General features: G+C 36.6%; 2 protein-coding genes across 2 annotated transcripts; both read left to right on the top strand.

Annotated features, from left to right (window-relative positions):
• Positions 1 to 6702: 6702 nt before the first annotated feature.
• Positions 6703 to 15128, top strand: LOC129278820 (uncharacterized). The gene is made up of 8 exons (XM_054914954.2): positions 6703 to 7449; positions 8228 to 8406; positions 9040 to 9142; positions 10660 to 10738; positions 11321 to 11485; positions 11878 to 11990; positions 12431 to 12530; positions 12992 to 15128. The coding sequence occupies exons 1-8, from the start codon at positions 6886 to 6888 to the stop codon at positions 13162 to 13164; spliced, it is 1476 nt and encodes a 491-aa protein (XP_054770929.2). The 5' UTR covers positions 6703 to 6885; the 3' UTR covers positions 13165 to 15128.
• Positions 15129 to 16885: 1757 nt separating this feature from the next.
• Positions 16886 to 27159, top strand: LOC129278821 (uncharacterized). The gene is made up of 8 exons (XM_054914956.2): positions 16886 to 17476; positions 18161 to 18327; positions 18703 to 18805; positions 19749 to 19818; positions 20388 to 20555; positions 20852 to 20970; positions 23248 to 23335; positions 24652 to 27159. The coding sequence occupies exons 1-8, from the start codon at positions 17237 to 17239 to the stop codon at positions 24852 to 24854; spliced, it is 1158 nt and encodes a 385-aa protein (XP_054770931.2). The 5' UTR covers positions 16886 to 17236; the 3' UTR covers positions 24855 to 27159.
• The last annotated feature ends 320 nt before the right edge of the window (positions 27160 to 27479 follow it).

Below are 27479 nucleotides of genomic sequence, written 5' to 3'. Positions count from 1 at the left end.
TTCAAAAACAAGATTATTCAAATGAATGCAGGAGACCGCCATCGTAAGCGATTAGGCTTGATGATGATGGAGGCCTCGTAAAAGGTACATAATAGTTCTTCATTGATCAAGTGGAATCGTGAGAAGATTAAATGGGTGCATTTGATTTTTTGTTGTTCCCTCAAAATATGGGAGAAAATTTTTCATTTATAATTTAATTTCAATTAGAACAATAAAATGTTTGTTTAATAATCACTATGTTGCTGTTTATTGTTATGTAATGTTACAATCGATTATACTTATTTATACTTTTTATTGGAATATGGAAATAGAATAAAGATCACTATTGTAAGCTCATTTTGTCAGCAATTTGTTTTATTATGACTTGTCACCCCCACCTTGTTTTTTTTGTGTGTGCGCTTGATGAGTGATGTATTAGATAAATGATGTTAACAGTTTTATGACATTATCAGTTGTTCCCCATTCTTTTCATTTTTCCCCCCACTCTTATGCACCAGTTTATTATGCCTTTCTTTGTAACCTGTTTGACCCACCTCTCACTAATTCTCTAGTTATTCATCCCTCTATCACTGTTTTGTTCCAGATCCTGTTTGATGTTGCCTGCCTCATTATCTTAATCCCTCTTGGCCTTACTTACACTAACTTCCCTTTGTGTCTGCCTACTCCTTTTCTTTCATCCCCTTCACTAACCTGATTGGTCTTCTCTACTCACTAATGCCCCTTTTGTCTCCTTGTTTCTAGTGTTGCTGTAGCTTGTTTGTGGTCTATATTATGGTTGTTCCACTTTATATGTTTGTCATTTTGCCTCCGACGAAGATTCTGCTAGGATCGAAAGCTTAGGCCCCTTTTTGACTTTCTAGTTTTATGATATGTATATTGGGGTCATTCTCCTTTCTGGTTGCTACAAGCAGCATTTTACATATTGTACCAATGCATATAGGGACTGAATTCTTTTTTTTTTTTTGTTTTTTTTTTTTGAAGTTTTTATTGAAATAAAACATAACAATCACAATATTTACAAATGATTAGTATGATAAAAAAGCATAAAATCATAAAACATTACAATAAAAAAAGGCAGATATAAGATTATAATTATCTAAAAGTTTTCAAGAGGGGAGCGCCGAGATAGAAACAAAAAAGACCGCCCAAAAAAAAGAACAGAAGCCAAAATAAAGAAATCAGACAAGAATGAGGACAAGCAGCTGAAGGATCCCCCGCCCCAATTCCCTCTCTCTCTCCCATAGGGACTGTATTCTACCAATGTGTATCATGTTTTTTAGGGGTTGGTTGAATAAAATTTGAATTGAATTGATTGTTTCGATAAAGACGCCAGGACCATGTTCTAGGGGCGTGCATGCACCGGCCATTCGGTTTATTTCCAATTTGTCTAATGCCAACTCGTCTACTATCATTCGGTCTACCATCGGTTCGTCCACTATCCACATGGCCTAATTGCCAATTCGTCCACTCACCATTTCGTCTAATAACCAGTTGGTCCAATAGTCATTTAGACCATATACCATTTGGTCTAATTGGACTAAGTGTTAATTGTGACAAATGAATGAAAGGGAAATGAATATTAGACCAACTGGTTATGAGACGGTAGACGAAAGGGTAATTAGACCAAATGGTTATTGGAGTAAATGATTGTTAGACGAAATGTTGATGGACAGAATGGCATTAGACTAAAGTGGACCATGTGGTGAGTGGACGAGTTGGCAGTAGACGAATTGGCATTTTTCCCATCATTCAGGGCAGGGGCGGATCCAGGACATTTTCCTGAGGAAAAATTTGCCAAGCAAAACAAAAAAGATCTTCACTTTCAAAAAAGGGGGGGGGGGGGGGGACACTTCTGTTTTAACAGCATTTTTACATTACAAATTTGAATTATATGCCTCTCAAGTGGGGGGGGGGGGCATTAGACTAAAGTGGACCATGTGGTGAGTGGACGAGTTGGCAGTAGACGAATTGGCATTTTTCCCATCATTCAGGGCAGGGGCGGATCCAGGACATTTTCCTGAGGAAAAATTTGCCAAGCAAAACAAAAAAGATCTTCACTTTCAAAAAAGGGGGGGGGGACACTTCTGTTTTAACAGCATTTTTACATTACAAATTTGAATTATATGCCTCTCAAGGGGGGGGCACGGGCCGGCTTTGCCCCCCACCCCCCCCCCCCCCCCCCGTGGATCTGCTAGTGAGTCAGGGTGTCATTAGAAGGGCACAGTGAGGTTTTGATCACTCATTTTTCTCGGCAAATTCGAAAATACCGTCGCCCCATAACAAAAAGGAGGGGGGAAAGAGAGGACGGTGAAGAATTTGGAAATAAAAAGACGAAAAATGAAAGAATAGGAACGGGGTCCTCCCCGTTCCTATTCTTTCAGGAAAAAAAGAGTCCCCCTTAGTTTGTTTTCTTTATTTCTATCTCTCTTTTCTCACTTTGATTCAATTTCTTCCCCGCCTATTCTTTCATTCTGTTCCGCTCTGTTTTCCCCCTCCCTATGTCATGCAGTACAACTTTGCTGACATGAATTTATATTAAAGAAATAATCTTCAAGTGCTCGCTCGTTTCACTCCCTCGCAATGTATTTTAGCTAATTGTATGGATAGTAGATTTTCGCATAACGGAATAGAGTATGCATTCATAATACTTTAACATAGGCCTACATTTTCTTTCTATTCATAACGGCATTGACTGCAAAGTTATAGAGGTAGATTTTTTCATGAGATATCAGATTGTATGCATTTGTCTATTGCAAACCATTGGCAAACGTAGACAAATATGTGAAGTGTAAAAATGTAAAGATACTTATGTAAAAAATATATTTTAGGCAGCAAGCTTGCTTATTCTTGCAGAAAGATGCCCTTATATTGAAAAAAATCTAGATTGTACACATAATTTTATGGGCAAGTTGTCTTTCGTTTCATTCCGATGATGAGCTATTTCATACTGCTTTTCTTTAAAAAGTCAATCGGAATTTGTGTCTGATTTACTTTGTATCGTGTTTGAATGGAAATGAGAGAATGACACCGGATGTTAATCAAGGTCACAAAATAATCGATTTAATTTTAGCATAATCATTAGCGTGATAAAAGTGGTATTCACAGCAAAAACGCCGTTTACAAACTTTTTAAACAGTTTTGAACAAGTGTACGAAAATCTTAAGCAAAAAGGTTTAATTTTTAATACTTACTAATCAATGAATAGAGCATGATTGTTTAAACTCTTAACCAAGTACTGTAAGTTTAATAAACCGCGTTGTATACAATTTTAAAAGCGTTTTTATTGTGTACTTTCGATATGTAATGCCTGTCATAGCTCCCTATCTTCGAACTGATTATACTTTAACCATGCAAAGAAGGTTAAATTTACCTCTCTCGCTGTGATGATGGGTTCTTGTAAAGCGCCGGTATCCGCCTCAGCTGGGCACTCATGGCGCTTGCTCAAAAATAGGAAATATCTCACAAATTTCAATGTCTTCAAACAGGATCATCATTCAGTTCAAGTAGTAGCTAGCTCCCTCGTATACATTTAGATTCAAAATTGATTGTGGAAGTAAACGGATTTGACACACAAAGTAACTCCAGGGGAGTGTTTCATGAAAGGACCTGTCGGATGTTTTATCCGACAGTTACCACAGTAACAATGCTTCTCGACCAATCAAAACTAAAGAAACGTGTCAGATCTGACAACTTGTCAGACAAAAAATATTGATGAAACACTCCCCATGTGACATCATGGGCCTGATATTTGGAATACATTGCCAGACTCACTCAAACACACGAGATTCAGTCCTCCCTGTAAAAAATGTATGAAAAATTACTACTTAATAAATACTCATGCACTGAACTAAATGAAAACTATGTTCTTTTCAATTGAAACACTTACTTCTTGCAAAAAGAAGTACATCGTAAGGACTATGCGTTTCCCCCCCTCCTCACACTCCCCCCCCCCCCCCCCCTCCACTCTGCACCTGCAATCTTACACATTAAGATGGTATTGTTAAATACAATTTGTATTTGTTTTCTGGGTTTCCACAAAGTCAAGCTATGCTTATATACATGTAGTGGCAATCCCTGCAACCTTTTTAAATCTTTATGTTATAGAAAACAACCTTGTTCATATTGTTCTATTAGCGTTAATATTTTGTTATGTATTATATATTTTCTTGGTTATTTTGTATAATCTATGTAAAGTTGCAGAAACGAGAAATGAAAAATGAAAATACAAAACAATAAATATAATCTGCATGATTAGATATCTTCAGGCGTTGGAAACTGGATTTAAAAGAGTGTGCCGCAGCGGCTGGAACCACCGAAATCCGGCTAGATTTCAAGGCTCATTTTGGCGGATGTATACGAGGCCTGAGATCTGTTTTTTTTAATATATGTACGACTCATATCTTTGTAATTTTCAAATTTTTGTTGTTATTTGTGTCGCTGAAAAGGGACAGAATATTTGGCTTGGAATGTGCGATTTAAAAATGATATCCCATTATTATATAGATGATATTGAAATGCACACTCCCACACACTTCAGGAGCCCGGTATCTAAATAGAATCTTTTCATTAAATCCCATTGCCGTTGTTTGTGACCAGGCTTCGTTCACATTGATTTCGCTCAATCCTTCTTTTGCAATAATACAACATTAGATGAATTAATCATATCGTTTGTTTGATCTAATCTGTTTAGTTGCACTTTGAAAATTATTTTAGATGTACACAAACATTGCCACCAAGAATGCATTCCATTTATTTTAACGTAGGACACAACATCACAGTTGATCAAATGCCTTGCTCATTAAGGGCATATAGGTGCTTTGGTCTGGGGATCGAACTCTGAACCTTTATTGTCAGGCGCATTAGGGTACGGCACCTCATTTTACTCTCTAGATATTTGTTTCATTTACACATTTTACATGCTTCCTAATATAATGAAAGAAATAAAGCACAAAGTCACGCTCCTTCCCTTCCTGCCCCCCCCCCCCCACCCCGGAGTGCGACTCACTTACTGCCTGGAAGAACCGGGATTCGCCCCGACAAGGTTTTGCCCCCCCCCCTCCCCCCCCCCAAAAAAAAAAAAAAAAAAAAAAAAAAAAAAAAAAACTGGCAAGTCAATAGACCCTACGCAACAATATGCCTAAATCAACAGTTTAACAAATATTACTGTTTTGCCTATGTCATTATCGCCTTGAAAATATAAGGTTCATATACTTCGATATTGTAACACCAAACTCTTTGAAACTTGATGGATTCTGGCTCCTTTGTTCTTGATAATCTTGCATGCGCAATAAAAGGAAGCCATTGGTGTAATTCGACTGAATAGTTTATACATTTTACATGCTTCCTAATATAATGAAAGAAATAAAGCACAAAGTTACACCCGAACCCTTCCTGCCCACCCCCCCCCCCTTCCCCGGAGTTGATGTTGCATATGACTGATGCAATCCGAATCAGCTTGAATGGAAATTACTCTCTGCCAAATGTGACGTCAGAATTCGAGGCACACTTCTCGTGCCAAAAAAAAGTTGTTTTAAGTATGGTTGAAATGGACCGTGGATATAACAAACAACTCCATGGTTAGGCGAACACAAAAAGGTATTTTCTAGCCCACCTCTTATGACTAACGCGAAATAATATTCTTGTGGTTGATGTGACGATCCGGTGTATTCATGGTTTTTAAATCAATATTCTACATAAAATCCGGGCATGTAGGCATAATAGGACGAAATGCAGTAAAAATATATACAGTACATAATAGTAGTAGTATCACTCTTAATCGGTTCCTGAATCTATTACTATTATATTTGTACTTTTTCTCTTTCGTTCTTTCTCTCTTCTTTCACTGCGCCTTGGGCACTCTGCCGAGTGGATTTGGCGCATTACAAATCACATATATTATTATTATCATTAGTAGTAGTAGTAGTAGCAGCAACAACAGCAGCAGCAGCAGAAGCAGCAGTAGTAGTAGTAGTAGTAGTAGTAGTAGTATAGTAGTAGTAGTAGTAGTATAGTAGTAGTAGTAGTAGTAGTATAGTAGTCGACGAAGGAGAAGAAGAAGAAGAAGAAGGAGGGGGAGGGGGAGAAGAAGAAGAAGAAGTAGTAGTAGTAGTAGTAGTAGTAGTAGTAGTACTAGTAGTAGAAATAGTAGTAGTAGTAGTAGTAGTAGTAGTAGTAGTAGTAGTAGTAGTAGTAGTAGTAGTGGTGGTGGTGGTGGTGGTGGTGGTGGTGGTAGTAGTAGTAGTAGTAGTAGTAGTAGTAGTAGTAGTAGTAGTAGTAGTAGTAGATGTAGTAGTAGTAGTAGTAGTAGTAGTAGTAGTAGTAGTAGTAGTAGTAAAGTAGCAGTACTACTAGCTAGTAGTAATACAAGTGGTAGTGGTAGTGTTGATGGTATAGTGGTGGTGGTTGTAGTAGTGGAGGTGCAGGTGGTTGCGGTAGTGGTGATGATGCAGGTGGTGGTGGTGGGCAAATATGCACTGGCAAAAAAAATCTTTTTGAACAGGAAACTTTTGACCTTCCTGTAATTTTCCGTACCCCTTGCATTGTATGCCAGTCACGAGATATGCGAACGGAATTTAGCTATCGATTGGCCTCCAACTTATTTCTTGCACACGGCACTAAAACAAGTCACCCGCAAGTCCTACGTCATCAAGCCACGCCTCCTTTCTCTTTCTCCGCTCTGAGTTTCTTTCCCGGGATTTTCCCTTTCAGCACGTTCAGCGATTGGCTGGGTGCATTTGCTTTGCGTGTTTGAAGAAGAGCATAAATAGTCCACTGCTGTTATGACTGGACATTTAATTCACGGCTGGGGAAATCTCTAGCACCAATCTACAAAATTACATATATCTTTTTAAATTCGATTTTAACGATTTCAAGCGAAGATTCATTATGGCTCAACCGATGATGCAACGAAAGCGATCTTCTGTTAATTTGGATGGGAAAGTTATGAAGAAACCAGTAGTCAAGCGACAGCGTTCTGAGCGAACGCTGGTAGCAGAAAAGTTCGAAAAATGCCTTCTTCTTGGGAATGCATCACCAAGAGTGATGACAGAAGTGCCGTCATTTTTATCCCCCAAACTGGAGCTGTCGCACGACAAATACTCAGACGACTCCTTTTTTCTCGACAACGCCCTTTTTGACGAGAAAGACTCACAGACCAAGGAACCGAAGTGCGACATCCAACGCGAACGTTCCTCTGAACCCGAGGTCGACGACTTCGGCCTGAGCGAGGAAGCGGAGAACGAAATCGTGTCGTTCGACCAGGCAACGGTGGGCGATGCCATCACGAAGAAGGTCTGTCAAGAGTCCGAGAAGGACGTGGAAAATGAAGGCGAGGATGAGCCCGACGGCCACCACGGTCAAGGAGGGCTGAAGGGATTCATCGACAGAGTGGCTCACACGGTCGAAGATGTTGCGGAAGGACTGGTTGACTTTGTGATGCCGCATCGTGATGTGAGTAGTTTATTTTACAATGAAACTATCGCAAAGATTTTTTCTCCATTCCCTCTAAAATTAGGGGTTTTCATTGTTTAGGTCTACACCCGTTAAGTTATATACAGTAGAGTTATTTTTGTAAGACAAAATAGTGCGAACTTTGTAATTTTACAGAATGAAAAGAAGTACGAACTTTGTAATTCTTTAATTAAAGATTTTGGAAACAAAAAAGAACTTTGTATTCAATACAATGAACAGTAACAATGTCGAGATCTATTGTGATAATTTTCCAATATCATTTTGTTAGGCAGCCTGCATGGCTAGCAAGATTATTTCAGTTTTATTCACTACACATGCATAATTTTACCATTGTCATCAGAATATTCATTAATAAATTTGAAACGAACACTGGTCAAAATCATTACAAGTTTTGGGGGATTTTTTTTCATAAACAGGGAGCTACTCACATGTGACGCCACAAGCAAAGTAGGGTTTTTAAAAATCTATAACTATGTTATGATGTTATTCATTCTTGAATAAATTTCACCAGACCCCCGTACGCGTTTTTTTAAGTACCTGGCATTTGGCTAAACACAGGGGCCCCGGAAAGTGGGGAGTGGGGGCGGCTGAGGCAAAAGTAGGAGGTTGACGCCCAAAAAAATCAAATAAAAAGATGGTAATTTTTATGTTTAACGTATACCGAAAACGATTTTGCGGCCCCTGTAACTGAATTTACGTCAGGATAACCTCCCCCAATCGACAAAGTAAGTTATTTCTTCGTCCTTTTTTTTTCCAGCTTCCTCGCCAGGAGCAAATAGACTACCATGATCTGGAGGGGTTCACCCTCCATCTTCCGGCTCACTTCCATCCATTCGACAGCCCGTGTCCGTTTGGTGCTCGCCTGAATCGATCGGATAATGGGTATAGGCTTGCCAGAGTACTCACCGACACAGCAGCTCACCATGCTGGCCTGAAGTACGTATTACAGCCTACATTAGTTTTGTTAAATCCACCTCTCCCCAAAAGAGTGAATGTCACCATTCCGATGTATCACTATATTATAGGAATGTGTATCCTAAAACAGTTATGATCTGGAGGGTATATGAAATAAATATAAAAATGAGATTTAAAAATTTCGATTTTACATGAAAAATTATCTTGATCGGGTATTCTATCAGAATAGATATTTGAGTCTTTTTTTTTTCTTCTTCATCTTGATTATGAAACCACTTCTCAGGCATGGAATTGGCAGACAATTTCAAAATATAATCTTTGTCGTTAACATCTCTAAATTTGTCAGAAAAGGTAATTAAAGGATATTTTTAAAGGAAAATAAAAACATAACCGAGAGAGAGAGAGAGAGAGAGTTCAAGCAACACACAAAACATTTAGATTAAAATTTAGATAGCGAATGTACCCCCCCCCCCCAACAAAAAGAGAGAAATATTATAGGCCTGTATTGATTTTTTCTCTCACTCTTTCTCTCTCTATCTCCTCCCCTTCTCTCTTCGCCCTTTCTATTCTCTACTCTTCTCTCTCCCTTTCTCCTTTTCTCTCTTCTCCTCCTTCTCCCACTATCTTCCTTTATTCTTCATTTTGTATATACAGAGAATCTGACGAAGTAACTCATCTGAATGACATCGAACTGAAGAGCTTTGACACCATTGATTTACAGAAGCTATTTATGACTATCGACGCCACGTTCACACTGGTAAGCAAGAGGCCCTTTCACACCAGATAGCACGAAATTGTAAAAACAATTCACAGATCACGAAATCGTAATAATTTCATGTAAGCAGATATATTCCTGTTGAGGGTAAAAGACGGAGACGAGTTCATAATGTTAGTAGCCCCCCCCCCCCCCAAAAAAAAAAAGAATCGAAGAATTCTTTCCTGTTTCTTGTGACTAAGGATATTTCGTACGGAAAAAAATTGACAAGCAAAAAAAAGGGTCTTCACTTTCAAAAGAGGGGGCACACTTCTGTTTTAATGACATTTTTACATTACAAATGTTAATTTTGCTTCTCAAGGGGGGGGGGGGGGCACGGGCCGGCTGTGCCCCCTAGATCCGCTAGTGGTCACAACTACCACCGATAATAAAGTAAAACTAAAAAATACTCAACCTCTGTCTATACAGCTTAAAAATGTGTGGATATTATGAAAAGCCAATACATAAATATACTTCACCGAGTTTCAGTTCATGTATTATACATTTTCAGTATCTCTATTAGAACTAATAGACAATCATAACGAGATAATAACCACAGAAACCAAAACTATGTATTCAATAAAGATCCGTCTTACTTATATACCTCAGTCACATTTGCTCTATATATGGCGGCTGTACGGCGAGTCGAAAACAGTCGTTTTGAATAAAAATGAATAAAACGGCTGTTTTCGACTCGCCGTACGGCCGCCGTAGAGCAAATGTGACTGATGTATTGATTTGAAGGGTGTGTAAACGTTTAGTGTTAATCCTTTGTGCATGGAAATCGAGACCGCCTGCAGGATCGATCAAACAATATCTTTTGAATAAACAGGACTTTGCTATTTGGGTTTCACATCATTTTATGGCTTGTCAGTGATTTATTTTATTACACAAAATCAGAGATATAATTTTTGTTTCGCATCTTGGTGGACTGTACTTAGTATAGGCTAATAATCAAAGATAGCAAAGATAATGTTTATTTATCGTGGGTAGTTATGACGGCATATTGATCACCGAGATATATTATATTGACTCTGGTTCATACCATTAATTGGGTGCACTTCATAAACTGAAAATGAGAGCCTACTAATGATTAATATTTACAAGGAGCCATATCCGCTTGACATTATTTTTTTAGAAAGAATTTTACACTATAAACATGATAAAGAAGGGCCTAAATCGAATGCCCACTGCATAGGTATGTCTCATGCCCCCAACTTGGCGTAAATCAGGGGAGGTGCTACATGGACGGCAGGGGTACAGGGGATTTTCCAAATAGTGAAAAAGGGGAGAAATAGAAAAAGAAATGATTAACAAGAAAAAGAGAGAGACGAGACGTGAGTATGCAAAAGAGAGGTGTATATATAGTTATATCACCCCTGTATTCCAACTGAGAAAAGATATAGGCCCCCCCCCCCCCTTCAAAATACCCTGGCTCCTCTACCCTGGCGTAAGTTACAGTGAATCTATACGTGTACATGAATATTTACCCTTATTTGTTTTATTTTTTGCTTCTATAGACGATTCTGAGAAGATATGTTGAGGGGAATACGGTCCATCTGAAGAGGACTACGATACGAGTGACCGTAGCTGATGAAAGTGAGTACTCATTCGAAATAGAGTGAAAAATCACTCTTTCGCGAGTTGATTCGGAGTAAAATGCCACTATTTTATTCTAAATCAAATGCTTTGGTGATCCTTCCCGCCACTCAAAGAATGAGTAGAAATTTTCACTCCATATTAACTCTTAGTTCACTCGTTATAAATAGAAATAAATTGTAAAAAACTTCTCGCGAAATGATTATGAACATGTTGTGGAAGCAAGAAAATAAGACATAATGAAAAATTGACTTGAGAAATTGCAGTTTAAAATTAAAATATTGTATATAAAAACGCCTAATCATATATATTCGAGATAGCTAAACGAAGAACGGATGAATTATTAATGGGTAAATCATAAGATAAAGTGATAGGTAAACGGATTGATTAACGAATAAATGGTAGATCATAGAATTAATGCAAACTTTAATACGCTCACTAATAGGGACCGCGGAACCCCTCACTTTCAGAATCGTTCCGCAGCCCAGGTCTGTTTACAGGAAAGCTGGCAGGTATCTTTATTATATTTCATGTTCTTAATTTGAATCTTTCTGTTCCACCCATTTTTTATTCGATTTATAGTTGTTGTGGAAGTGGTGCGCTCGGAGATCGTTTGGAGTCGAAAGCCGAGACATGTTTCGACATCGGCACTCTCTTACGTTAGCCAGGATGGGGATGGCAACTCACAGATCTACCTCAATAAGCAGGGAGAAATGGTTACGATGGGAACATTGATTGATGAGCGAGGTGAGACATTTATCATGAATACTGATCACGATGATGATGATGATGATGGGGATGATGATGACGAAGATGATGATGATGATGATGGTGATGATGGTGATGGTGATGATGGTGGTGGTGATGATGATGATGATGGGGATGATGAAGGTGATGATGATGTTATTGATGATGATGATGATGGTGATGTTGGTGGTGGTGATGATGGTGATGATGATAATGATGTTGGTGGTGATGATGATGATATTGATGATGATGATGAATAGGAGGAGGAGGATGAGGAGGAGGAAGAGGAAGATGATGGTGATGATGATTTTGTATTTTCAATCCATTTCTTTAAGCTTCTATAACACAAACAATCAAAAGAAATGTATGTCTTTCCCTTTCTCTCGCCACAGCTCAATTCTTCTTGGACTTCTATGCGGTCATAGGGTTTACGGAGGGCCAACAATGTGTTATTCGTCACGCGAGCACAAATCAGTTATACGACGCAGTTCAAAACTGTATGAAGGTACGAAGTCAACTCCATAACAGTAATTAAAGTTATTATTCAATTTTGAAAGACAATAATTTATGACCACATGATAATTCCATTAATAAAAAATTAAGTTAGGTCTCACTTTCACGTGATAATTTGTGGTATCGTTTTTTTTTTATGTTAATGATGGCAAGACACCAAACTGGTTGATTTAATTGGAACTTCAGTTCCAAGCGCAGTGGGAACTTAAATAAACTCGCTCGCATTGCACCGCCATCATAAAATGTATCTGATTAACCACCCTTTAAAAATCATAGCACATTAGTACAGCACAATGAAATAAATGATATCAGTCTCCAAATCTGACAGATTTATTGATTAGTTCAAGCTGCTATAATTATGGAGTCGTACATATATCGTCTCATGTACACAAACTCATTATATTTCATTATCTATTTTATTTCACTTTCCAGACGGTGAAGGATATCTTTAATCCGGATCAGAGTTTCATGCTTGACAAAATAAAGAGATCAAGTAACCATACGTTTGTCTTCGAGTCAGTAGAGCTCCCAGGTAACTAAAAATATCCTACTACATATCTAATTTCAATCTTTAAATTTCATTCTAAGTTTGTCATTTATTTTAATTGATTTTTTTATTCATTTCATACTGCATATTTGTTTTTTGTTTTTAATGTCTTCGAATCGGTAGAGCTTCTAGGTTACTAAAATGTCCTACTACAAAGCCGCACTGTTTTATGCCCCCCCCCTTTGATACTTGATTCTGTTGTTGAGATCAGATGAATCATATTTTTTTCATGTGAAAGCAAATTTTTCTAGATTTTGCCAAAATATCCCAAGCTTAATACTAGATTCCCAAGAGGGTCAAAATTATATCGAAAAAATGTATATTTATATATGCTGGTATTGATTACATGGTTGTTGTTTTTAAACAGAATTGATAACGTGGATTCAAAGTGTTTTTTTTAAGCATATTAATCAAATATTCCCAACTCTCTCTCTCTCTCTTTTCAGGACACTACTTAATCTATCAGGTACCTGGTGATGACAGGACGCCGACCATGTCCTCTGGGACATTAAAGCTATCTCAGTGCATTTCTTCGCAAATGGTGCCTTCCCAAGGATCCTTCAAGATCTATGACGTCAAAGACCTTTCTAGTTCAAGCTCATCGAGGATAGGCCTCTGATTCTACACAAGGCTATCATCAGAGGTCATCGTCAGGGTCATCAGGTCATTGAAAACTACCTATATGCAATAGGTCACCTACCAGATCGCCATCAAGTTGCCACTCTCTACCCAGGTGTAGTAAATGGGTACCCGGTAGGAAGTAATTCCTTGACTGCTCCAGCGTCTGACCAGGGTTATGCTAAAGCCGGGGTATTATTATATAGTATGCAGCGCTTAGAAACGTTGTTACACATTATTATTACTCAGTACAATAGGCTTAATAAACAGCAAATATAGTGTTTATTGATGTACATATAGGGGACCATAACGGTTATTTTGCTTGGTAACATTTTTAATGTTAGTTCAACTGGGTGTTATGATATTACAACACCTTTTGATTTTACTTTTACACCCTTTTTAGTGTTATGTTCAACCTCTATAGGGTGTAAACTTAATACTTCAGTATATGGTACTGTATAGGGACACACCACTAATTAAAACGTAAGAGAAACATATCACATTGGTTAATTTGCTGATTAGAAATCTGAAATTTAAACTGCGAGGATGTCTATCTTACTCCGTCAAAAGGATTGGAATAATATTTTTCGCGCTAGATTAATCGATTCTTATCCTATCTGTACAAGGCCCAATATTACACATACAAACAGATGACCCTAAAAAATTTCAAAATATGTTCGCTTTAACTGGAAACATTCCATATAATTGTCTCGTTGCGCAAAGATTGCACTTGTAAATAAAACTTGTAAATATCACGATGTTATTTATGTTGCTTCAAACCCCTTCTCTGTATGAGGAATTCACTTGCCGTAGTTTCTGAGAAACACTGCGTATTTTTTTAAATGTATAGCCATCACTATTCGTAAGTTTTAGTTCTGTTGCTGTAGGGACTCACGTATCATTAGTATATTTTGTGAGCTAAGCAAAAGTTAAGTTGGTCAAACAGAATTGATCCCAATTGATCAGAACTGTTTTATCATTTGCTTTAAGGATATTGAAGAATTTGTGAATGAATTTAAGTCTATTTTTATTTAAGAAATGGTAATGGAGTAAAATTATTTTATAAAAAGTAATGTGCTGCTATAAAATTTTGTGTATTCCAGACGTATAATCATATAATGTTGTGTTCATCGTCATGAATATATTTTCTATTCAGTAAATCTTATGTAAGTTTACGGACATTAAGGCTTACTCAGTTCGAAAAAACAAAAACTTTACAGAAGAAAAAAAAACAGATTTTACAAAAAGAAAAAACCAAATCACCCTGTAAATTGTTTTAAGAGGAAAGATTTTTTTTTTACAACTTTTCTACAATTTTACAGAACAGGTCTGTTTTAAAAAAGGGGGAAAAAGTTCTAATACAATAAATTTGTAAGGTTACATACACCAAATACCACTTTTCTGTAATTTTACACAAATGCATGTAAGATTCCACAGTGCAGTAAGATTACAGGTGTTCTCGAGACTCTGCTGTAAGAAATTTTATTTTTTAAGTAGAAATTTTCTAGCAATTTTCTAGCTGCATACTGTACACTGTGTTGGGTAATGCATGTTGGTAATATATATATATATATATATATATATATATATATATATATATATATATATTCTGGGGAATTATTATACAATTGAGCAAATTTATTACCTAATTATTAGTTTTTATTACCCAATTTGGGCAGATTTAAACCAATGGTTGTGTGGACAGTATGTTGCCCAGGGTTGGTTAAATGTAACTGATATGAATCATGATAATTGATACAAAGCCTGGGAATAATATGTGGTAAAGTTGATGTACGTCTGACTCATGTAATTATTCTACAGATTACAACTTTTGTGATAGAATTTTGTCGGTGTAATATGACTGTGTTGCGATATTAGTGATGGAAATTATTTTTGTACGAAATCAAATCATAATATGTGTAAAATCACTGTTATTCTCAATAATAATTCAAAATCTTATTTAAAGTTCCGTATGATTGTGTTCTTTAATAATAGTTGATGTGAATTAATTCTAAAAATGTGATAAAATATGAGGAGGGGTGGCAGAGGGGGAGGTAGTAGAGGAAAGGAGAAAGTGTTTGTGTGTGTGTGTGTGAGACAGAGAAAGAGAGAAAGCGAGAGGGGGTGGGAGGAGGGAAAAACGTTAGGTGGTAGAGAGGGAGGATGTGAGAGAAAGATGGGGGATGAAAGAGAGGGGGTGGATCGCATGCGATAAAGCCCGAAGACAGATCAGGCCGGGGAGAGAATATTATGGAGAGGGAGAGAGAGTGCGTGTGAGGGTGTGTGTGTGTGTGGATGAAGAGAGGGGAAAATGAAGGGGGGGGGAACAGAGGATTGTCAGTTATGTAAAGGTACTCTAATGGCGCAGTCACATTTTCCCTACGATCGACGACCGTACGGCGAGTCTAAAAAAGCTGTTTAAACATTTGTTGTGTGTGTGTGGATGAAGAGAGAAGGGTGGATAGGGGGGAGGAAGGGGGAGAAAAAACAGAGGGTTGTCAGTTATGTAAATGTACTCTAATGGCGCAGTCACATTTTCCCTACGGCGGCCGTACGGCGAGTCTAAAAAAGTCGTTTAAACATTTTGTTGTACCAGCTACATATAAATATTTTGGTTTAAATAAAAATGAATAACAGGGCCGTTTTTCTATGCTGGAAGTTAAAAGTGCCACCCAGATGTTCATAATAATCATCTCGTCATATCTACATCTCTTAGGGAAAATGATAAGATGACGAGATCTCGGATCTCGTCATGTCTACATCCCGTGTGAGTGATGATCAGATGACAAGATCTTGAATCTCGTCATGTCTACATCTTAAGAAGAGATGATCAGTTGGCAAGATCTCGGATCTCGTCATGTCTACATCATGTGGGAGAGATGATCAAATTACAAGATCTGTGATCTCGTCATGTCTACATCTTTTAGAAAAGATTATCAGATGGCAAGATCTTGGATCTCGTCATGTCTACATCCTGTGGGAGAGATGATCAAATGACAAGATCTGTGATCTCGTCATGTCTATATCTTGTAGAAGAGATGATCAGTTGGCAAGATCTCGGATCTCGTCGTGTCTACATCCTGTGGGAGAGATGATCAAATGACAAGATCTATGATCTCGTCATGTCTACATCTTTTAGAAAAGATTATCAGATGGCAAGATCTTGGATCTCGTCATGTCTACATCCTGTGGGAGAGATGATCAAATGACAAGATCTGTGATATCGTCATGTCTACATCTTTTAGAAAAGATTATCAGATGGCAAGATCTTGGATCTCGTGGGAGAGATGATCAGATGAAGACATGACGAGATCACAGATCTTGTCATCTGATCATCTCTCCCACAGGATGCACACGTGTTGGATTTTTTTAGTACAAACAATCATGACATAATAGCAAATGCGGGTGTTGATGCCGCTTTAATTAGTTTGCAACTGAGTCCCCGATGATATAGCCTGCATTCATACAAAAGGTTGCTTTGAACAAATACATCGTTGAAAATATAAGTGTTTTTTTTATAATGACTCATTACTTTTTTCTTTCAAATATCACACGAAAGCTGGGTTTACTTTTCTCTCTTTCGATCCACCCGATATGATTGCATATATTTGCTCGCACCGCCACAATAAACGCATGAATGCCTCTATTCTATTTATTTATTGATCCCCGCTATGCATATTGATATGTGTGACGTATTTTGGGAAACCCCTTAACTTCTCAGTCCTTCCAAATATTGCCAAATCCAATGAATACCGCCGCTAAATCAATTCAAATACAGATCAAAATTTGAGAAGGAGTGGCACATAATATTTTGCTGGGGAATGTGTTGAATCGTCATTCTCATGCATAGTTCCAGAGATTGAATCTGACATAAAGTGCTCCTTTTCTAGTATCAGAAGAAAAAAAAGTTGAAGAACTATTGCTGAATAAGTGTAATTGCATGCCGATTACAATTTTGTGTTAGTAGGCCTACACTCTTAACAGTTCTAGTTTTGCATCTCAAGGCGGGACATTTTATTTCGTGAATCCATCCTGAAATTCCCGGGTCAAGACACCAGCTTCTATACATCTCGATGATGTCGATTGATACATCAGCTGTGGGCATGATCGACGACATGATCACGGAGAAAACGGCGATCGATGACAACGACGGTATATGTGACCTCTTGCCCGACGTCGTCCACACCGCAATGAGAGGGATCGCAGGGGGCTTGGGAAAGATTGGGGACAGCGTCAATGAGTTGGTCGACGAAGTAGCGGACAGTTTTAATCACGTCATAAAATCGTTTGCGTTCAGCATACCGTTTAATCAGGTAAGTTGTACATTTTGATTATTCATATAGGCAAATGATGATCCGTTCAGTGATAGTGAATTTAAATACAATTCAAATTCGTACTTTTAAGTTCATTAATTCACAGGCCCTTCTAGCTTCCTGGCAAATGCACCAGCGCATCAACTTTATTTCGCACCCGAGTCTAGATTAAACATTAAATGTAATTATGTCCATTTATATATTGCAATTACTGTGCGCATATTATACTCAACTGCGCTTTGATACACTTGGTGAATATAATTAACCCAGTCGTAGCTGAGCGCCATATCGGCGCTAGCGTAAAGGTACCCAATTCGACTTATCACCTGGTCGAGTGCAGCACAATGTGGGTAAATTTTTTGCGGAAGGAAAACGCACCATGGCTGGGATTCGAACCTTTTGATTGAAAAACGAGAGTTGTAACCACTAGACCACGACCCTTCCACTATTATATTGCGTATTTTTGTCGTAAAAATATCGGCGATACTCTGCCTATACCTAGCCTGCATTCAGATATCATTTTGATGTGAAATTCCATCATCACGGATGTTCACTCTGTCTACAGCAAAAATTGGACTTTGATCTTTTCATTGTCATACTAGTACTGCAAATAAAATGACAGTTTTCGTCAAGTTCACTCTTTTTTTTACCTTTCTCCCTCCTTTTTTTTCTTCTTATGCATAGGAGACAGTGCCTGTCACCGATGAGAACCTCGGCAACAACATTCATTTACCAAGTCTTTTGCCAAATGGCGCCCCCTATCGGTTTGGTCTGCATATCAGGCGGGATGATTTGGGCTACAGAATCGCCAGAATCTTCAAGAATACAATCGCACATCATGCCAAGCTTGAGTACGATGTTTTCGAGCAATCTAATTTTCAAAAGTGTGATTTTATTTACAATGATATGTTTATTCAATACGAAGCTGCTTGTTGATTTTGATGAACGAGGTGACATTAAATTTACATTGATCTATCTGGGGAGTGTTTCATCAACACTTATAATCCAACAAGTTGTCAGATGTGACAACTTTCCTTGATTTTGGTTGGCTGAGGAGCACAATTCCTATGGTAACTGTCAAATAAAACTAAGGACTTGTCAGATAAAATGTCCTTTATGAAACGCTCCCCTGGGAGAGAGTGGGGGATTTTAGCCTATAATTATAAGACTGAAAAAAATTATGATCGAAACATAATATTCTCCATGTTTTTTTAATTTTAATATAGGGAGAATGACCTCCTGACTCATCTCAATGATGTTGACCTATCTACGACAAACATTGTGAAGGTCATTTCCCTTTTCTTAAGAGTTGGAAACCCGTTTTCCCTGGTAAGTCATTCTGCAGTCACATAGTAATAAATTCATACAGAAAAGCAGACGAAGGATTCAGAAGATAGCATAAAACTATGTGCATAATTATCATAATTATAAACTTATACATTTTATAGGAATGCGATACCAGATGGAGTTGAGTAATTTTAACCATTATGAACATGCACGTTGGCTGATCTAGATTATTATTATTATTTGTTTGGCGTCACCTGTGCCTGGGAGGTGAAAAGCAAACTGAATCACTATGACCCGCAGGTCTCTCCTCCCGATATAACTGATTGGGGGAGTGCAGGTGGACCGCTATACACCGGGGTTTCCCCCTGCTCTTATACGAATAGTGCAATGGGTTCTTAACATGCAAAGGAGGTAACTCTCCTCTTCACGGGGCCTCCATTTATCGTCCTATCCGAGGGACGGAGTGCTTTCCCTTGTAACATAGATGACAAAAAGTTCAATATTTAGAGTCGAGATGTCGTCCCTTTACGCATAGGCACACTTGCTTCATTGTATTATAGGCCTATTGTGGACATCAAATCAAATAAAGTATGTTTGAATAAGCATGAAAGTTTCTATCTTGTTTTTATTACATATCTTTTTTTAAGTAAAACCAATTGTGATTATTTTATTTTATTCCTAATATTTTTCATTACAATGAAAATGTTTGTTTATTATGTAATGTTGAAAAATTATTATACCTGTATACGTTTCTCCTTCTTTTCATTCAATATACATAACATATATACAACAACACCAACGAAATCACCTACTAAAACAATCACTACCTAAAACAACACCGTCATCAATACCGTTACCAACAACTTGGCAACAACTTCAAAACATCATTGAATTTTATCAAAAATATCAACCCGACCAATAACATTCAAACCACCCCATGCACCACCACCACAACAAACAACAATAACAATAAACGACCAAATAGACAATTCTCCGAGAAGTGGAATCGTGTGAAAGAATAGAGATCGTCATTCAAATCACCACTGAAATAAATGGTAAATAGTTTTTCTTTAAAAAAAATCTATAGTTACCATGGTTATGGCACTTTACCGTGATAGGAGAATGGAACTTTTTATAAAAGAGTACAACGTTTCAAAAAGATAGTAATCCTAGTTCTCTCAGTGTTTCATTTGTCACATATTATTAATTGTAAATCTTTGAACTTTTTAAAATGAATTAGATTGATTTTCCATTAATTTCTAATTACTTATTTGTTTATTTTTTAATGATAATTGGTCCAATAATAATGACTTACGAAGAAGAAGAACAACAAAAAGAATTAGTAGAAGGAGAAAAATGGGAAGAAGACAACGAGGATGAAGAAATAGCGAAATAAAAAAGAGAAGTACAAGGAGGAGGAGGATGATTAATAATAATAAAGAAAGAAGAAGAAGAAGAAAAGAAAGAAAGAAGAAGAAGAAGAAGGAGGAGGAGAAACATATAAGCGTATAATCAAGTGTAAACAATGATTAATAACCAATCATAATGATTTATTTGTTTAAATCTTTATCGCTTACAGGGTAATTTAATGAATATCATTTTTTTCATCTTTATTTCCGTTTAGATATCGAACAGTCCATCGACTTCAAGGTCACTGTTAGCGGTACACATTACATACGAGACACCAATGATACATTGACGCCCTATTACATCACTCAAGACCCGGATGGTGAATCGGAGCAATACGTCAACATGGAATCGAATGGCAGTTTGGTCATGGGCTACGATCAAAGTGAGCTTATATACAGATCAGGGGTCTAATCAGAGGCGGCGATTTTATTATCATTTTATTTATTTATTTTTATTTTTTTTGGGGGGGGATGTGGAGTGGCAAGATGACAAATAGGTGCCGTATTTAAATCATTATAGACATGATAGAGTTACTTTCACCCCTGACCCTTGTTGATGTATTCCACATGCCCATTTTCATTACATTTTGAGATTGTGTTTGTTTGCGCGTCATTCTGCTGTGAATGGTTTTGATACATCAATAAATTTTCCCCTTTATTTGTTTTTATTTTTTTAAAGACGCTGCCTCGTTTGTTTTGGAGAAGTACTTCACGATCTTCGCTGATGATTCGTTCCCAGTGATCCTCAAAACGTCCGATGGCAGACGTGCATTTAGTTTTACTCAGGAAAGGATGATGGTAAGGAGTGGCGATCCGGGGGGGGGGGATGCGCGATTTTTTTTTCGTCAGTACTTGGGCACCCGACACGAGAGGGCTTTTTGGAGGCTTTGATTCAGACACTTGGTCTTGTATAATTCAGAGTCTTGCCTCAATTTTTGATATAAAGAAATCTTTGGAAAATCTTTCTAGGCGAGAATCGAAACTGCATTCATGAACTCGATTCCAGGATTGGCGCAGCCCCTGAATATAAAGCCATACTAATTGAGCTGATCGGTGGGTATTGTATTACGCTATACTATCCTCCTGTTTCGTGTCGACATGAATATTCATGAGGCGTACGTATAGTCTGACTAAATAAACCCTATTATATCGTCATTCCCATAGACTTATTAATGAAAAAGTTACGGCTAAGGTATACTGCCCTCTCGCATTGGGTACACAAGTTCTGGCGGTTGAAAACTTACCAATATACTATATTTTCAAAACATTTTGTATAGATTTTGTATTTACCCATTGGTCCCAAAGATAGGAGTGATGGAGATAAACTATTGATTAAGATATTCTTATTTGACGCGTACCCGTCAATCACTTCCAGAATTCACGGGTTTGATATAAGTTACTATACAACAACAACAACAACAACAAGATTTAGATTTAGATTCATTTATTTATTCCGTTCAACAACAAAAAACAAATATAATCGAAGTAATAGTACATATTCAAAACAATATAGACAGTTCAATTACATTTTATAACAAATAAATAGAAGATAAATTAACTGAACCAAGAAAAACAATGCTTGTATATAAGACAAGTCCCTAATTTTAGTTTCAATACTAATTAACAAAGCTATATACAATAATGGAGACGGTAAAAACAAGTAATCTACAAAAACAAATCAAAATAAAGCGACTACAAAAAATAAGAGAAATGATAAGAATAATGATAATGGTAAATTCGAAGTATAAAATTATAATAAGGAGAAAAAAAAAGAGGCAAAGGAAAGAGGGATGGAGAGAAGGATGGTGCAAATAAAGCTGAAAATAAAAAGAGGAACATGACAGGTGCACAGGTCATTGAACATTGTAGTGTCATTATTTAGAAATATTGGAAAATTTATTGGTAGTTAGTTAAAGGTTTTAATACTTTTAGTTTAAGTTATATGTTGGCGTGAATTGTTGGGGAGTATTGACAAATTAACATCTTTTTAAGTTTACGTTTGAAAACATTAATACTTGGAGATTCTTTAAAGTCGTTGGGCAGAGAATTCCCATACACCGGTCCAAAAAAGACGAAAGAGTATTTTGCTAGTATAGAACGGGTTGGGGGTAGGTGATAACAGTTACGTTGTCTCGTTGGGTAATCGTGTATACATGGAGGAGTTTTTACGGAATATATTTGAGAAAATTGTGGGGACTGATCATCTTTACTTAGTTTATACATAAATTGGGTGAGTTTGAAAAGGTATAATCGTTCACTTTAAGAATATTACTTTTGAAAAATAGGATATCCGTGTGTGCTATGAATTGAGTTTGAAAAATTAGTCGAAGGGCCTTCTTCTGCAACAACGGTATCATTTGTAATTGTGTTTGAATTGCACAACCCCATGCCAAAATGCCATAATTAATGTATGGTAATATTAATGTATGATATAGTGTAAGTAAAGTGTGAGCTGGAAGAAAATATTTGAGTTAACAACAACAACAACTACTGCTACTATTACTACTACTACTACTACTACTACTACTACTACTACTACTACTACTACTACTACTACTACTACTACTACTACTACTACTACTACTACTATACTACTACTACTGCTGCTGCTGCTTCTGCTGCTACTACTACTATACTACTTCTTATACTACTACTACTACTACTACTACAATAACTTCTTCTTCTACTACTACTACTTCTACTACTATACTACTACTACTACTACTACTACTACTACTACTACTACTACTACTACTACTACTACTTCTGCTACTACTATACACTGTAAAAAATGAAGTGCTAATTTAGCACTTACAGTGCTTGTATAGTGACTGCGCTACGAGTGCTGATTTTCTAGTTTAAATTTTGAACTAGAAAATCAGCACTCGTAGTGCACTATATACAAGCACCGTATAAGTGCTAAATTAGCACTTCATTTTTTACAGTGTACTACTACTACTACTACTACTACTACTACAACTACCACTCATACTAATTCCACTCCTACTATTCCTACTACATCTACTACTATACTACAAATTATATGTTCATATTTTCTTTGTTATTTTCTTACAGCCGTTTAATGTAAGGAAGATAAGGAATTATATGATGAATGCTAGTGTAGATAATGGATCTTCTGTGTTTGAGCAGTTGTGCATACAAGGTAATGAAAGTTTCAATTTTTCCTTTTTTCAAGTTCAAGTTCAAGTTTAAGTTTAAAGTATAATATTAAGAATGTTCAAGTTTATAGCTTAAAGTACTGATGATAAACTTCAAGTTTTTCAAGGTGATATCACACTTATTAATTGCACATCAAGAATAAACCGCAACGACAACGACACGATGTTATTCAAATAAGAGTTTATTTATGTTTGCCCAAAATATACGAGCAATTTTTAGTCGTTCATCCTTTGTCTCAAATATTTTCCATTATCCATTGCATTTTATATAAAATCATTTTATTAGAAAGATTTCGAGCATGCCTACTTAACACAATTATTCCCCCAATATATATTTAATTGGTAACTTAATTTGCGCCCCCTATTAAGCAATTATGTTTCTTCCTGAAAACGTACATAGCGAACAACTGTTATATAATTTTGTCGATATGCTTTATTCTGGCATCACTCATTCTATCAGCTCGAAAACTCGAGCTTGCTTATTGAAACATAATTTCTAGATTTATTGTTTGTTTGTTTGTTTGTATTAATTTCCATATAAAAGATAAAATATATACATGCTCAATTTCACATAACATTCAGATCATATGGAGGATGGCCCATTTCAGCGGTATTAATAAAATACCGCTGTTCTTCCATGGGGTCCTTGACAATAAACCGGTACGAAAAGATATTACAATGAGGAACTGTTTCGTGTTACTATATTGATAATGTATACTTTAGGGACTTATATGATAGGCATGCATTGATAATTATCAGAATGGGAACAGACACCGCCCCCCCCCCCCACCCGGGAAATCAATCGTTTGGGTTTACTTTGCATATATATATACTAATGTGTTAAAAGTATACAAGTTCATATAGACAAGCTGATTTCTACATTTTGTTTATCGAAAATAGTCAAATTAAATGACATCCCGGGAATGTCATTGTTATGATACAACGTGAATGAGCAAAACTAAAGCTGTAAGATGTTCCCCCTTAAATACTTAATCCGTGCCGGCAGATTTGCCAGATGACTTGCCGATGGGGACAAGAAAGAAGGGAGGAAGATCAAGGAAAGAAGTTGAAAGAAGAGACCTTTCCTTTTGGTTAAGTTGTTTTTCTTTTCCCTCTTTCTTTTTATTTCGCCTTTTTTTTATTTATTTTTGGTTTATTTTTTCTTCTTTCCTTCGTCCAAAGACGCACTATATACCCATAAACCATATTTACGAAAAATTGAAGATTCGATATATCCTTTTTATTCTAGCATAATGCCCGGGATATTCAATATTTTTTATCTGTTCACTTCTTTGAAAAGATGGTGACAGCAACCGATACTTCCTGAATAAGAATAATTCTGATGACCGGATCGTCGTGTCAGCATTTGAAGACCGCGATTCCGTGCCGACGACGGCACGGTTCGTCTTATATTCGGCGGATGAGGAATCAACTCGTACGGCCTCATCCGGAAGTGACGAAGAAGGGCCGAGGCATTCGAATGGACGACCGCGACCGTATTAAGGAATCATGAAAAGTGCACTCTGCTCATTAATAGGCCAATTCGAAGACCCCCCCACGCGCCAAAAAAGTGGTGTTTATATACCATTCCAGGGGACAATTTCATAAACATGATAAAGCGGTTCGGAAGTTAGAGAGCGATCGTTTACCAACAAACAAACATTTTTTTTTCTACAGCCCTGAGTATCGAAATTTTCATCCCGATGATTGTTAAAAAATGGGAATTGGAAGCTTTACAAAGATTGGATTTGAACTGTACAGTAGTTGACATGGTTGATAGTTGCGAATTAAAACGACTGAGAATGTGGGATCCATCTTACAAAAATGTTGCGATTGATCCGATCTACCATCATAAACATGATAAAGCGGTTCGGAAGTTAGAGAGCGACTGGTGACTTAGTTGCTGAATCGTTTACCAACGAACAAATATTTTTTTTCTAAGGCCGCCATCAATTACAAGCTTAACCGCTCACGATGGCGGTCTCCTGCGTTCATTGAATTTTGTTAATGTTCCTTTTTTATTATCAAAATGTGAAGTATATGCCCACACCATTTTTTCCTTCAAATTATGTATTATGTTTATATTGTATGCATTATGAATTATTTTGTATATTACAAACAATGTAAATATTTATGATAATATATTGTGAACGCAGAAATAAAAATAAAACAAACAAAACAAACCACAGTCCACAACTATGGAAAGCCAGCAACGTCAACATATAAAATCATGTTTGTTCAAAAAAATTCTTGATACGATGTATAATTCATACAGACATCAATAACAAAAAAGACATTTTGCAGAATTCTTGTAGGAAAAATTATAGCAATGATGGATTTCCATATAACTGAGACTAATCGGATCAATCACAACTCTGTGTAAGACGGAACCCTGCTGATTTATATAGCATCAAATCCGTTTGTAAAGTCATGCGTAACTTACGCAAGTAGCTTTATGAAACACCACCCAAAGTATTATACTACATCCGGGAACTACGTGGATTTGCGTTCCCTATATGGAATAAGAACGTATTCCACAGGATATTTTTTGCAATTTTACATACAAATGAGAATATACGTATCATGTTTGTTTCAATCGTCTTATCTTAATTTTCATCCCAAAGGAGATAAAAAAAATCCTGGATACGCTCTTTGCAGCTCTGTGATTAAACTCTTTCTGAATTTGTACAATGAGATAATGTTCAGATGCTTCTATTAATAATCATAAAAACAAGTTACCGAGAGGGGGAGCTAAATATTTTCAGATGAAAGCTACAAAAAAAAATTTTCATAAGGAATCAACGGTTCTAATAAAGAGAGAGAGAGGGAGGGAGAGGGAGGGATAGAGAGAGAGAGGGGGGGGGAGATTAATGGTGACTATTCAATAATAAATGTTAGACGATACTTAAATATAATTCGATGTATAATATTTAAATTTGTCAGTTGCTTGATCTTGTTATGTTTTGCATTTTACTTTAGGAACTATAGTATGATTTGAACTGAATGAATTTAATAACAAAATAAATATTAATCCAAAACACATATACATACAAATGAATAATAATCAAATGGGATTTCCATTCACCTTTAAGAGAGCTAGAAAAGGATTCCGGGCAGCGCAAAGTGAATAGACCTATCTGTAATGCACATTCTGTATGAGATGAATAAAGACTTTTAATTTATTGTTGAACAAGAATGAGTAGGTTCTTCTTTATCACAGTTTGATTACCGATGATCGATCCGAATAAGAGAGAGTCTACCTGAAAAAATGTATTTTAATAATTATAAACAGACAAATCAAAGCATTTTGTATACTGAATGATAGAATAAAAGTTATAGAATATTTAAGTTCGACTTCTTTATTTTTAAATATTTATATGCACAATAAAGTAATATGCAAATGAGAGGATTGATGATGTCACTTTCTCAGTATTCCTTTTCTTTTATGATAGAAAATGAAATGTTTCACTTGGCAGATTTGAAAATATTAAGGTTGCGTCTATGTATCAATCATTAAAAAAGTTGCAACAATGGTACTTCCAATATCTTTTAGGGATGACTCAAGCCTTGTTCACATGAAAGATTAAGATATTTCATATCACAAAATACAAAATAAATAGTGAGTGCATGCATAGGTGACGTCATCGGTCCCTTCATTTGCATACCGACCAGAATGTGTATATAAAGTGTCATGTGATATTTTGAGATCATTTAACTTATTTTATTTCGCATCCGATTTTGATAAAAAAATTTTAGCTTTCAATTAATTTGATTAAGAAGTTTTGACAATAAATCAGATATATACATCATTGAGCATAAATCATTTGCGTACAGGCGCGTAAGCACGGGGGGGGGGGGTTACAGGGGTTCAACAGGTCTTTTGGTTCAACCAACCCCCCCTTTTTTTTGCTTGTCAAATTTTCATTCAACTCGACCCCCCCTTCAAAAATCCTGCGTACGCTACTGCTTGCGGATGACGAATTGTCATTGAAAGCGAAATGCTAATGAGCAGAATGGATGGCAATTAAAGAACGATTGAAAAATTAACTTTAAAAATATAAGAGGGAAAACAGTTGTGATAACACAAACAATCATGATAAATAAACGACGACGACGATGGTGGTGGTG

This window comes from Lytechinus pictus, chromosome 16, assembly GCF_037042905.1.
Source record: "Lytechinus pictus isolate F3 Inbred chromosome 16, Lp3.0, whole genome shotgun sequence".
Classification (NCBI taxonomy): Eukaryota; Metazoa; Echinodermata; class Echinoidea; order Temnopleuroida; family Toxopneustidae; genus Lytechinus; species Lytechinus pictus.
Note: the sequence above shows the minus strand (reverse complement) of the source record. Positions and strands in the feature narration are given on the sequence as shown.

Coding starts and splice junctions, on each gene's coding strand:
- LOC129278820 (XM_054914954.2), top strand. CDS start 6,886: ATGGCTCAACCGATGATGCAACGAAAGCGATCTTCTGTTAATTTGGAT. Junction 7,450..8,227: donor TTGTGATGCCGCATCGTGAT/GTGAGTAGTTTA, acceptor TTTTTTTTCCAG/CTTCCTCGCCAGGAGCAAAT. Junction 8,407..9,039: donor GCTCACCATGCTGGCCTGAA/GTACGTATTACA, acceptor TTGTATATACAG/AGAATCTGACGAAGTAACTC.
- LOC129278821 (XM_054914956.2), top strand. CDS start 17,237: ATGATGTCGATTGATACATCAGCTGTGGGCATGATCGACGACATGATC. Junction 19,819..20,387: donor AATCACCACTGAAATAAATG/GTAAATAGTTTT, acceptor ATTTCCGTTTAG/ATATCGAACAGTCCATCGAC. Junction 20,971..23,247: donor TTACTCAGGAAAGGATGATG/GTAAGGAGTGGC, acceptor ATTTTCTTACAG/CCGTTTAATGTAAGGAAGAT.